The sequence below is a fragment of the Pinus tabuliformis genome, chromosome 1_1, assembly GCF_031772625.1.
Source record: "Pinus tabuliformis cultivar Carrire ecotype Pingquan chromosome 1_1, CPIR1, whole genome shotgun sequence".
NCBI lineage: Eukaryota > Viridiplantae > Streptophyta > Pinopsida > Pinales > Pinaceae > Pinus > Pinus tabuliformis.
The window spans coordinates 209,876,736-209,888,555 of record NC_142297.1 but is presented as its reverse complement, the minus strand read 5'-3'; the positions used below and the strand labels follow the sequence as shown (position 1 = coordinate 209,888,555).

Genomic DNA, 11,820 nt, shown 5'->3' with positions numbered 1-11,820 from the left:
TCTGCAATATTAACTTCAATGATTTGTTGCTTTTACAGAAAAGAGGTATGGTCAAAGGTCTTCCTGTTTCAAAACATGTTCATATTGATTGTGATGCATGTGCACTGGGAAATATGCACAGAGATGAATTTCCTGAGAATACTGATAGAAGGAGGAGAGATATACTTGAGCTGGTACACACAAATTTATGCAGGCCTATGCAGACAAGATTGTTAGGCGGTGCATACTATTTCTTATTGTTTATTGATGACTATACTAGATTTACTTGGGTGTATTTTCTCAGGGAGAAGAGCCACACTTTTGAATTCTTTAAGGAGTTCAGAAGTATGGTTGAAAAGCAGACAGGTAAAAGCATCATGATTCTCCTCTCGGATCAAGGGGGAGAGTACAAGAAAGCTTGTGTACACAAACACTCCAAAGATAACGGGATACAGCAGCAGTTTACAATACCCCACACTCTTCAACAGAACGGGGTTACAGAGAGGAAGAACAAAACCCTTGTGGAGTGTGCTTGCAGTATGTTAAAAGGTAAGAATCTTTCTAACGGCTTTTGGGCTAAAGCGATTAGTATTGCAATGTATCTAAAGAATAGGAGTCCAACAAGAAGTTTAGATTTCAAAACTCCTTTTGAAACTTTATTTAGTTATAAGCCTGCAGTTAAGCATTTGAGAATTTTTGGCAGCGAAGCCTTTGCCCATATCCCAAAGGAAGATAGAAAGAAACTGGATTCAAATGCCATCAAATGTATTTTTGTTGGGTATTGTACAGAATTTAAGGCTTACAAACCGTTTAATCCCTCTGCTCATAAAGTTTTTGTGAGCAGAGATGTAGTGTTTCATGAGCAAGTGAATGATGGAAGCCATAAGAGTGCTAATGAAGAATGGCACGTGCCCTTGTTAGTGGAAGAAGAAAGTGATGAATCAAGTGACAGCAATGAGCAGATGCAGCAACAACAATAGCAACAGGAAGGGAAAGAAGATGATGTAGTTATCAAGCCAGGTCCAGAAAATGATGATCAGACAAGGTTTGAAGCTACCCCACCACTCAGGAGATCATGTAGGAAAGTTCAATTGCCAACAAGATATAGGGAAAATGCTTTTATAACTAGTATGATGAACGTTGTTGAACCCTCTAGTTATAAAGAAGCTAGTCAATATAGTGAATGGAGCTCTGCTATGGAAGAGGAATATGAATCAATTATCAAAAACAAAACTTGGGATTAGTTAAATTACCTAAAGGCAGACAACCCATAGGATGCAAATGGTTGTATAAGCCTAAATTTAAAGCAGATGGGAGCATAGATAAGTATAAAGCTAGGCTGGTTGCAAAGGGGTATTCACAGCAAGAAGGTATAGATTATGATGAAACATTTGCCCCTGTAGCTAAATTAAACACAATCAGAATGATAATTGCTTTAGCTACCAAACACCATTGAATGATTCATGAGCTAGATGTTAAATCTGCATTTTTAAATGGGGATTTAAAAGAAAAAGTTTACTTAGTGCAACCTGAGGGGTTTGTCAAACAGGGTGAAGAACATTTAGTTTGCAGGTTGAAGAAAGCGTTGTATGGACTAAAACAGGCACCTAGGTTATGGTATGACAAAATTGATTCATTTTTCCTGCAGCATGGTTATAAAAGGAGCAAAAATGACCATAATCTTTATATTGTGTTTGATCAAGAGGGAAGGATTGTTATGATTTCTTTATATGTAGATGATCTAATCATTATAGGGAATGATGATAATCTCATTAAAGAAATAAAGGAGCAAATGTCACAAGTCTTTGAGATGAAAGACCTTGGAGAGCTACATTATTGTTTGGGTTTGGAATTCTAAAGAGATTTTGGACAAACTTTTCTATCACAAAGTAAGTATGTCAGGAGCTTTACTGGAAAAGTTCAGAATGGATCAGTGCAACGCTGCAGCGGTACCTTTACAGCAGAATTTAGAAATTCAGAATGATGATGGATCTAAGGAGGTAGATGCGACGTTGTATAGACAGCTAGTTGGGAGTCTAATCTACTTGACTACAACTAGGCCTAATTTGGCTTATGCAGTCAGTGCATTGAGCCAATTTATGTCAAAGCCCCTTGAGAGCCATTGGGTTGCAGCAAAAGGTGTTTTAAGGTATCTCCACGGAACCTTAGATTTTGGTATTGTTTATACTGATTCGTGTGATGTTAGATTGACAGGTTTTTCAAACTCCGATTGGGCTGGAAATGTAGATGACAAACGATCCATAATAGGATATGCATTTAGCATTGGATCCGGGGTCATTACATGGAGCAACAAAAAGCAGAACACAGTATCCTTGTCTTCTGCGGAAGCTGAATATCAAGCTATGTGTGCAGCAACATGTGAAGCAGTTTGGTTGAGGAGACTTCTCCTTGATGCTGGAGAAGAATAGAAGGTTGCAACAGTGATCAAATGTGACAACCAGAGCCCCATGAAGCTTGCAAATAACCCATTATTCCATAAGAACACAAATCATATTGATACACAGTTTCATTTTATCAGGGAAAAAGTTCAGTCAAAAGAAATTCATATTGAATATTGTAATAGTTGTGAGAATGCTACTGATATTTTTACCAAACCTCTTGGTAGAATCAAATTTGAGTTGTTTAGGGAAGTCTTAGGCATATCTGGGAATCCATTTCTCCATTAAGGGGGGGTGTTAAGATTAATGTAAAAATGGTTTAATGGAGTAACAGTTCAAACCGAACCTTAGATTAGGATTTTGTTCCTGTTTTAGAGGATTTTGTTCAACTTTCCTAAATGTGTATAAACTATAAATATCTTTCATGTAAAGTATGTAAAGTAGAGCTTGTTTTGCAAAGACAGGTGTTTCACACCTCTAAGCTATTGAGTTGATTTAATAAAGTTTGATTCATATTTTCACAGAAAAGCCACACATTAAAGGAAGGTAAGCCGGACATGAAAGGAAGGTAAAAGTTTAAATGCGGTAGGATTTCTATTTTTTCATAATGATTTGGAATTTGTCACGAAGATGAGTGGAATTGTAATTTTTGTTTAATGGTTGAATTTATATTTAATAATTTTAATATTTTTTCTAATCTATAAATAAAATTACAAAATATATATTATTAAAAAAATCTGAAATCTTAACAGGTCCAGCCTACCCGCCATATAAAGAGCACAGATTAAATTTGGGTGTATTATAATATATTGAACCTAATAATTTATTAAGGGATAGCGACAAATGATGCTGACCCACCGTTGGTTTCGCTGACTTATTATAAGTATGCATCCTCTCTCACATTTTCTTTCTAATCTTCCCCGACTCATAACTCAGCTCCTCCCTCGGCAATTTGCTCATCCCTTCAAAGCTTCCTATTTCCGTTTTCATACTCCAATTAGCAATGGCATGCCGGTCATCTGCATCTGAAATTGAAATTGAAATTGAAAGTCCGGCTCTTCCTCCGGATTACCCCCGAGCTGCTAATGACTTTGAGGCGTCGACCTCCTTCTCCACCGCTGCTTCATCTGCATTTGAAATTGAAATTGAAATTGAAAGTCCGGCTCCTCCTCCCGATTACCCGCGAGCTGCTAATGACTTTGAGGCGTCGACCTCCTTCTCCACGGCTGCTTCATCTGCATTTGAAATTGAAATTGAAAGTCCGGCTCCTCCTCCCGATTACCCCCGAGCTGCTAATGACTTTGAGGCGTCGACCTCCGCCTACACGGCTGCTTCATCTGCATTTGAAATTGAAATTGAAATTGAAAGTCCGGCTCCTCCTCCCGATTACCCCCGAGCTGCTAATGACTTTGAGGCGTCGACCTCCGCCTACACGGCTGCTTCATCTGCATTTGAAATTGAAATTGTCAGTGAAAGTCGGGCTCCTCCTACCGATTACCCCCGAGCTGCTAATGACTTTGAGGCGTCGACCTCGGCCTCCACGGCTGTTGATACCAATGAGAACAGCAGCATTTCTTACGGGCACGATGTCTTTATAAGCCATCGGGGCCCCGATGCCAAGAAGACATTTGCCAGCCATCTGTATCACCGCCTTCTTGTACATCATGTGCGAGCCTTTCTGGACAAACCAGAAATGCAAGAGGGAGAAAACATAAGTGCTCAGATAAAAGATGCTATTGCAACAGCCGCTGTTCATGTGGCTATTTTATCTCCTGGTTTTGCGGATTCTCGCTGGTGTCTCGACGAGCTTGTCGACATGTTGGAATCGAAGGCTCCCATCATTCCAGTGTTCTATAACGTCACACCTGCTGATCTACGGTGGACGCAGGGCAAAGATGGAGTGTACGCTGACGCCTTACGGAATCTCGAAAAGAAAACGACATATGACTCTGAAACTCAGGAAGCGAAGCCACGGTATAGCTCCAATACTATCGAAAATTGGAGAAAGGCTCTTGCTACTGTTTCAGAAATAAGCGGTTTTGAGCTGGCCGCTTTTGATGGGTGAGAATTCAACACTCCCGTTATCATATTACTTTATGCTACCTATTTTAAAATATATAGATGGATGGATGTTTGTTTCTCACTAGTTATATATATTTTGTTTTGAATAACCAGCGACGAGGGCGTGCTGCTGGAGAAGCTGGTTGAACTTCTGTTGAAAAAGGTCAAAAAGAAAGAGAAAGAGCTCTATGTGGCCGATTATCCAACGGGTTTGGAGGAGAAGGTGAAACATTTCGAAAGTTTCTTATCGAAACTGCCTGAAAATAGACCCAAGGTCGCGGCCATTGTAGGGTTAGGTGGAATAGGAAAGACAACACTGGCAAAAGAACTCTTCAATCGGAAGAGACCCTACTATCGTAGAACCTGCTTTTTATCTGCAGTTAGAGATACAGCTAAAAGCGGAGGAGGCTCTCTAGTTGGTTTGCAGAAAAAACTTCTTCGGAGCTTGTTTGGAAACGATTACCAAATAGACAGTATTGATATTGGTAAACAGCAGCTCATGTCGTGTTTCCGATCCTTTTCTCACGGCATGCTAATTTTGGATGATGTAGATCATCTGGATCAGCTGGATGCACTTTTGCCAGGTGCAGATAAATATACCTTTCCCTCAAACTGTTTAATTTTGATTACGTCCCGGAACAAATGTGTTCTTGCAAGGTCAGGAATACAACCTGAATCGATTTATCAGTTAACTGGCCTGAATACACATCACTCCAGGGAGCTCTTCTGCCGCCATGCTTTCTGCCAGCCCCATCCGCTCCCCTGTTTTCAATATTTTGTAGATAGTATTTTAAAGATTTGCGCTGGATTGCCTTTATCCCTAAAAGTAATAGGGAGTCATTTTCGTGGAAACACAGATGAAACTTACTGGGAGGCCGAATTGAGGAGACTTAAATATGGGCATCCTGATATACAACAAATTCTTAAAATTAGTTTTGATTCACTCGATGAAGAGGAGAAACAACTATTTTTATATATTTCTTGTTTTCTCATAAGAGAAAAGATGGATACGGCCATGAAAGTATGGGACCAATCAGGGTGCAAAGGCTTCTCTGTATTTCAAAATTTACGGAACAAATCTCTTGTTGAGGTAGACGGTGAAAATTGTATACATATGCACGATCACCTAAGAGAATTGGGAAGAGGGATCGCTCAGAGTTTAGGATTCCACATTCCTTGCTTGTGGGATCGGACGGAGAACAGCAACATTGGTAGTTTGTTGCGTATGTTAGAGCAACCAGCTGTAAGTGCTTCAGTCATTCAAGCCTTTAAAAAGAGTTTATTCAATATTTACGGAATCCCGATGTTCAAATTCTTCATTGTTTTTAAAGAAGCATAATGTTTCAATTCTTGTCTGTATTTACAGAATCACAATGTTCGCGGAATTAGGATGGTTCCTAGTGCAAATCAAGAGCCAAAGTATTATGCACCATTCCGGTCAGACATGACATGGTTCAAAAGGACGACTCATGAGCTGTTGGGGAACCCCGTGATGAAGCTTTGCAATAGACTGCACAAAACTGTTACTATGGACAACTTGCAACTTCTTGTTACCGAAGACCAGCTTTTGGAAAGCATTTTGAGGACGGTGGCTTTGCCAAATCTGAGATGGCTTCGCTGGTACAAGTGTGGCCACTCTTCTCTGCCTTCCTGGATTCCAAAGGAGAATCTAAGAGTCCTACACGTAGCCGGGAAAGCATTGAAAATATTGTGGCAATGCAAAGCGCAGGTAAATAAGAAATTTGTCAAGGAGTAACTTTCTGTGCGCTATGGATATCTCGCACCGCAAAATTGAATTTCTGCATCTTTATTATAGTTTAAATACTTTAACATTTTGCAGGCACCTTTGCAGCTGCGGGAGTTAAAGATTTTGGCTCCTCTCTCAAAGCTTCCCAAGTCCATTGGACAGTTGAAGCACCTCGAAGAGATTTACATCTGGTTACACAGGCAGAACAATATGACATCACTGCCTGATGAATTTTGTCAGCTGCCATCTTTGAAGCGTTTTGAGTTAATAAATGCTTGGAAAATGAAGTCACTGCCGGATTCGTTTGGCAATTTGGTCACCCTCGAACACCTCAATCTGTCGGGCTCCTGCAATTTGAAGAGGCTTCCAAATTCCTTCGAGAAGTTAATTAGGCTTAAATATCTTGATCTAAGAGGTAGCGATAGTTTGATTATTTCGACCACAACCCACAAAAATATAGCGAGACGGAGGAAGCGGCACGTCCAGGAGTGGTACAAGAGGAGAAGGAGAAGGAGAAGGAGGATCAGTGGGTGGAGTCGGAGGAGAGGGTGTGGAGGGACAAGTGGATAGACCGGCAGATGGACAGGAAAAGGGAGAGCGAGAAGCAGTTGGTGGAGTTTGATGAGCGGGTGGAGTTTGAGAAGTGGGTGGAGTTGGAGGAGATGATGTGGAGTGACAAGTGGATGGTCCGGCGGTGGAGGATGAAGCGGAGAATAACGCCTCTCGCGTATCTGATGGCCGTGACGTCTGTGTTGGTCATAATTTCCTTGACGTGGGTGTCCTTGCCGTCCTGGACGTGGGTGTCCTTGCCGACGATGTAGTTGTTACTTACCTGCCTCCTTGGTTGTGAGCGAAGATTGCGGAGGAAGCTGTACGAGAGGAGGTGGGAAGCGTGGAGGGCAGAGAGGGAATGGGCGGAGAGGAAATGGGCGGTGAGGGAGTGTCCGAGGATGAGGGAGACGAGTGACAGTGCCTCTCTAACACACTTTAGGCAGGCACTGTTGGCCGAGGAGATGAACCAATTAATGCCTCTCCAACTTCCACCGTCTCTCCAAGAATTACATATAAAGGAATTACCTAGCACTTTTGAAAACCTCTGCAATCTGGAAGTTTTGGAATTGGATGGCTCTTTCTCGAAAATGCTGCCGCCTTCGCTCAGCGTCCTAAGTAATTTGAAGGAATTGAGACTGGTTAATTGCCCGAGATTGAAGTGTTTGCCGGATTCCCTCGGACTGTTGAGCGTGTTGGAAGTCAAATGTTGTCCTGGTCTTGTTGATGTTAGAACATTGCCGACTACGCTCATCCAGCTGAGCTTGATTTCTTGTCCTAAATTGAAGAAAATAGATCTGGGCCTTTTTGGTCTTGCCAAACTTCAAACGCTAAACCTTAGCGGGTGGACAGAAGTGGAGGAACTGGCAGGTATTGAAACATTGGTATCTCTGGAGGAGCTGCGAGCATCTGGATGTGAAAATCTGAAGAGAATACGGGGTTTGGGGCAGCTGACAAAACTTAAACAACTGGATGTTCATGGATGCAGCAAGATAGAAGAGCTGGAAGGTGTTGAACGTTTGAGGTTGTTGGAGAAGCTTGATGACTCTGACTGTCCAGCTTTGCACTGCGATGGGAGAGTACCTCGATGAGATCAAAGCCTAAGAACACAGTTTTTGCAGTGACAACAGTTGATCATCGGTCTGCAGGAGAGCTTTAATCACTTGATGTTCCATTTGTAAAAGGCTAAATCCTGGATTGGAGAATCACGGAACCAGCACATGACCTTCTCTCTACCATATAATTATCTGCAGTTAACAGAATATGCAATTATGTGTTAGAATGCCCGCATTATCAGAATTAATTATATTTTTGTTATTTATCAGAATGCTCGCATTGTAATTTTGTGATTTCATCCGTTTGGAAACTCTAATTTGAAGGAACCAACCTGGCTAGAAACATGGGCTTTTTTTACAACATTCACTGACATCCAATTCCAAACATACCTTTCCGAACAATGGATTTCGTTTTCGGCATATTTTTTTGAATGTGGCCATGGTTAATATTCAATATGGCTCTTAGTGGTTATTATAGCGAATAGGAATGTCCAAATAATCGAAGCGAAGTTTTCAAGTTAATATTAATCATAAATATAGGATAGGGTGTATTTCTTTTAATCTTGATATTGTCACTTATAAACTACTTTTGAATTTGTTCTATCTTCTTCCACAACTCTCTGGAGATAATACATCCCCAAACCTCACATCCATATAGTGTAACAGGGGTGACAAGAGGCTCAAAGAAGAGTTTCTCTTTATCACATATCTTAAAATTCGTTGACTAAAAATTGTTTTCAAATCCATTACAAGCTTTCCACCCTCCATTTATCCTTTTCTCAATTCTATAATTCTACTTGAGCTTGTGATGGATATCGATTCCAAGATATTTTTATGAACTTATACTAATTTTTTTGGTCGTATCATATGTGATATTTATGGATTTGATTATTATGACTTTTGTTTTGTCAATATTACTAGTCGTACCAATACTGGAACAAAAATCTTGGTGGATTCTTAGTTGTTTGACAAGATTGTAAGGTTTCCTTGCCAAAAGAGAAATACCATTAGCGTAAAAGAGAATAGTTATGACTATACCAATGAGTGTGGGGCGACCACAACCTGTATCTTCCAAACACTCTTCTAGCTTTACTAATGTGTATGCCAAAAAGGGTACGGGACAAGGAACACAATTAATTTCTTCTGACCAACCCTCAAAGGTCTTGAGATTAGCAATATTGTTCTCATACAACCCTCAACTGAAGAGGTGTTGTTGGGGAAATTACGTGTTATAACTCCAGCATTAAATTATCAATCTGGGGTCGTAATACTTAGAGACACAAGCACAGGTAACGCAGGATCAGAGCATCTAACCTAAATTAACATCAAATTCCTAAAAATGATTCCTATTCCTATTTCTGAATTAAATACAGAATAAAAATCACTAAACAATTTTAATCTCAATCTAAGTAAAGTAAATCAATCAAAACTTAATTTCAATGCAAGTAAAACTTAACTACAATGAAACCACACTGATGCATTAACTACAAAATACTCATAAGCTATCTACAGAATTCAACCTATGTTCAATGAAATCATTCATTCAATCACTCTAATGCTAATCAAGACAGAGGATTCTATTCGAAGAGCATGTACACTAAATCAAAAAGCATGAACACTAAATCTATGCTAAGCTCACGAATATGAAATCTAATTTAAACTAATGAATACGAAATCTAAACTAAGCTCCAAAGTTTCTGATCTACTTTGGCTCAATCAACAAAAGACATTCAAATGCAAAGGCTTCTAAACAAGGAAAATTTTAAGGATGGAAAATTTTCTTGAAGTTTAAAAACATTGGCAAATCTCACTAATCCCTAATATGCAAACTATAAAATGTTTATTGATATATTTGTAAAATCATTCAAATTTATAATGATTTTATATATAGTCTCTATGTAATATAGTCTCTACATAATGTTGGCGATTTTTAAGGTAAAATATTTTTATATTCTAAAATTTGGGTGAATCGTCTTTTATAAATCCAATTGGCGAATCTTTTTTGTGGAAAAATATGGAAAATTAGCCCACTGGGCGAAGATTAGCCCTTAAAAATTTCCATGCTTCTAAACTAATGCTATATCAAGCAATCGAATTATAAAACTCAGAGCAATCGAAACAAATGACATGTAAGAAAATTGAAACTCTATTGTCAAAGAATTCATCAAATCTATTGTCCTAATCAAGCTAGTGACAAAACTCAGATAAATCAAAACCTCTATTCATAATTAAAACTATTGTTCACAATCAAAACTCAAAGGAATCTAACTTTTTTTATGATAAAACTCAGAGGAGATTTAACCTATTGTTCATGATAAAATTTAGAAAAAATCAAAGCTATCATTCATAACGAAACTTCAAAGAATTCGAGACTCTTGCATACAAAAAAACTCAAAGGACTGAAGCTATTTAACGAAACTCACGAAATTGAAACTATTGCTCACACGAAACTTCAAAGAGATTCTATAGTAATGCACACAATTCTTAATGTTAACACAACCTTGTTTTCATTATATTGCATAGTCAACTAAGGAACATAGAATTGGAGCATTCATGTAATGCCATCAAATTCATGAGGAATGTCGAGTATGGGTTTAAAATACTTTCAATGCTTCAACTGTGAATTTGAATCAAGAAGAGTTCATAAATGTTTCTGTATAGTAAGATTCTCAAAAGAAATGTTGATATATTAAATCATCGCTCAGCATGACCTTGATCAAGTTTTATCAATCAAGGAAGTTTATCTTTGTCGACTTGGTCTATGAAATTACAACAGGAACTTTAAGTAAAAAAAAAAACCTAAGCAATCACACAAAATGTTATTGTAAATTAACAAAGCAAAATAATCCTAAGATCTAAACTAACTGTAAGACTTTTTTCCAGAGGTGGTGGATCCTTTCCACTCTTGGAGCAAGCCCAGATTAACTAAAATCACTTAAAACTCAAGAACCAAAATCACTTACAACATTTAAGAACAGAATTGGAATTATATTAAAATTCAAGACATAAATTCATATGGATACCTTCTTTCAATCCTTTCAATCTATCCTCCTTATCTATCCTCCTTCTTCCAAAAAATCTTACAATACAGGCCATGGCTAAGCCATTTATAAGATTTACAAGGTGAATTAGTCATTTTCCCCAATTTTGGAAAATTGCCCATTTTTAACAAATTGACCTCAACGATATTGGCATATCTTCCTAACCATGGATAATTTTGAAAAACGGTTTGGAGAGAGCATAATTTGTTATAGTTTAAACAAAAATCTCTCTTGTATTTGTCTCATTCAAATCGATATTCTCAGAAATCATTCCCGAAGTTGGTTGTATGGCTCTTTTTGCAAGATTCTAGAACTCTGGAAAAACAATCATTTTTTATAAAATTGTCTCAAAAACCCGCGTATAACTTCTAGAGAAATTCGAATCTGGAGAACGGTTTTGGATATAGATAATTTTTTATATTGGTAACAAACTCATTTGCTCATATTTTCCAAATTCACCTCCATCTGCACACAAATTGAGGTCAAACTTGGCAGTTTGGAAACTGAGCGAATTTTGAGCAGATTTGTTGATTTTCTTTTAGAGACCCACATGTGAGACTTGAGTGCAATCCAACTCATGGGAAGGTGTTATAACATCATTTTTGACAATAACTCCCTTGGTTTTCCCCGGAAGTGTGCCGAAATGTCGAAGCCCCAAATTGGGTATTTTCATACTCTACTTGCACCAACTAGTTTAATTGACCTGTGAGGAATTTTGGCAATGGAAACCTGTGGCAAATGAACTCAGAAAAAATATTCATTAGTAAATCATGGAAAAATCATCCGTAACCACCGAAAAGCTAAGAAAACTAATGATAATCAACCACAAGATGCAAAACGTGATTTGACAGCAAGTTGAGGAATTATGGTACAGAATGAGTGTAAAAGTATATGAATTTAGGTTATGAATGGCAGTAATATATAGTGGAAAATTGGGCATATTTGAGGCCCAACACCCCCCCATGCCTGAGGATTTGCATGTCCTCATG

General features: G+C 38.5%; 1 protein-coding gene across 1 annotated transcript; it reads left to right on the top strand.

The window, feature by feature from the left end:
* Positions 1 to 3,315: 3,315 nt before the first annotated feature.
* Positions 3,316 to 6,756, top strand: LOC149212278 (TMV resistance protein N-like). The gene is made up of 4 exons (XM_089390585.1): positions 3,316 to 4,439; positions 4,554 to 5,682; positions 5,806 to 6,168; positions 6,280 to 6,756. Exons 1-4 carry the CDS (start codon positions 3,382 to 3,384, stop codon positions 6,754 to 6,756), a joined length of 3,027 nt encoding a protein of 1,008 aa, XP_089246711.1. The 5' UTR covers positions 3,316 to 3,381.
* The last annotated feature ends 5,064 nt before the right edge of the window (positions 6,757 to 11,820 follow it).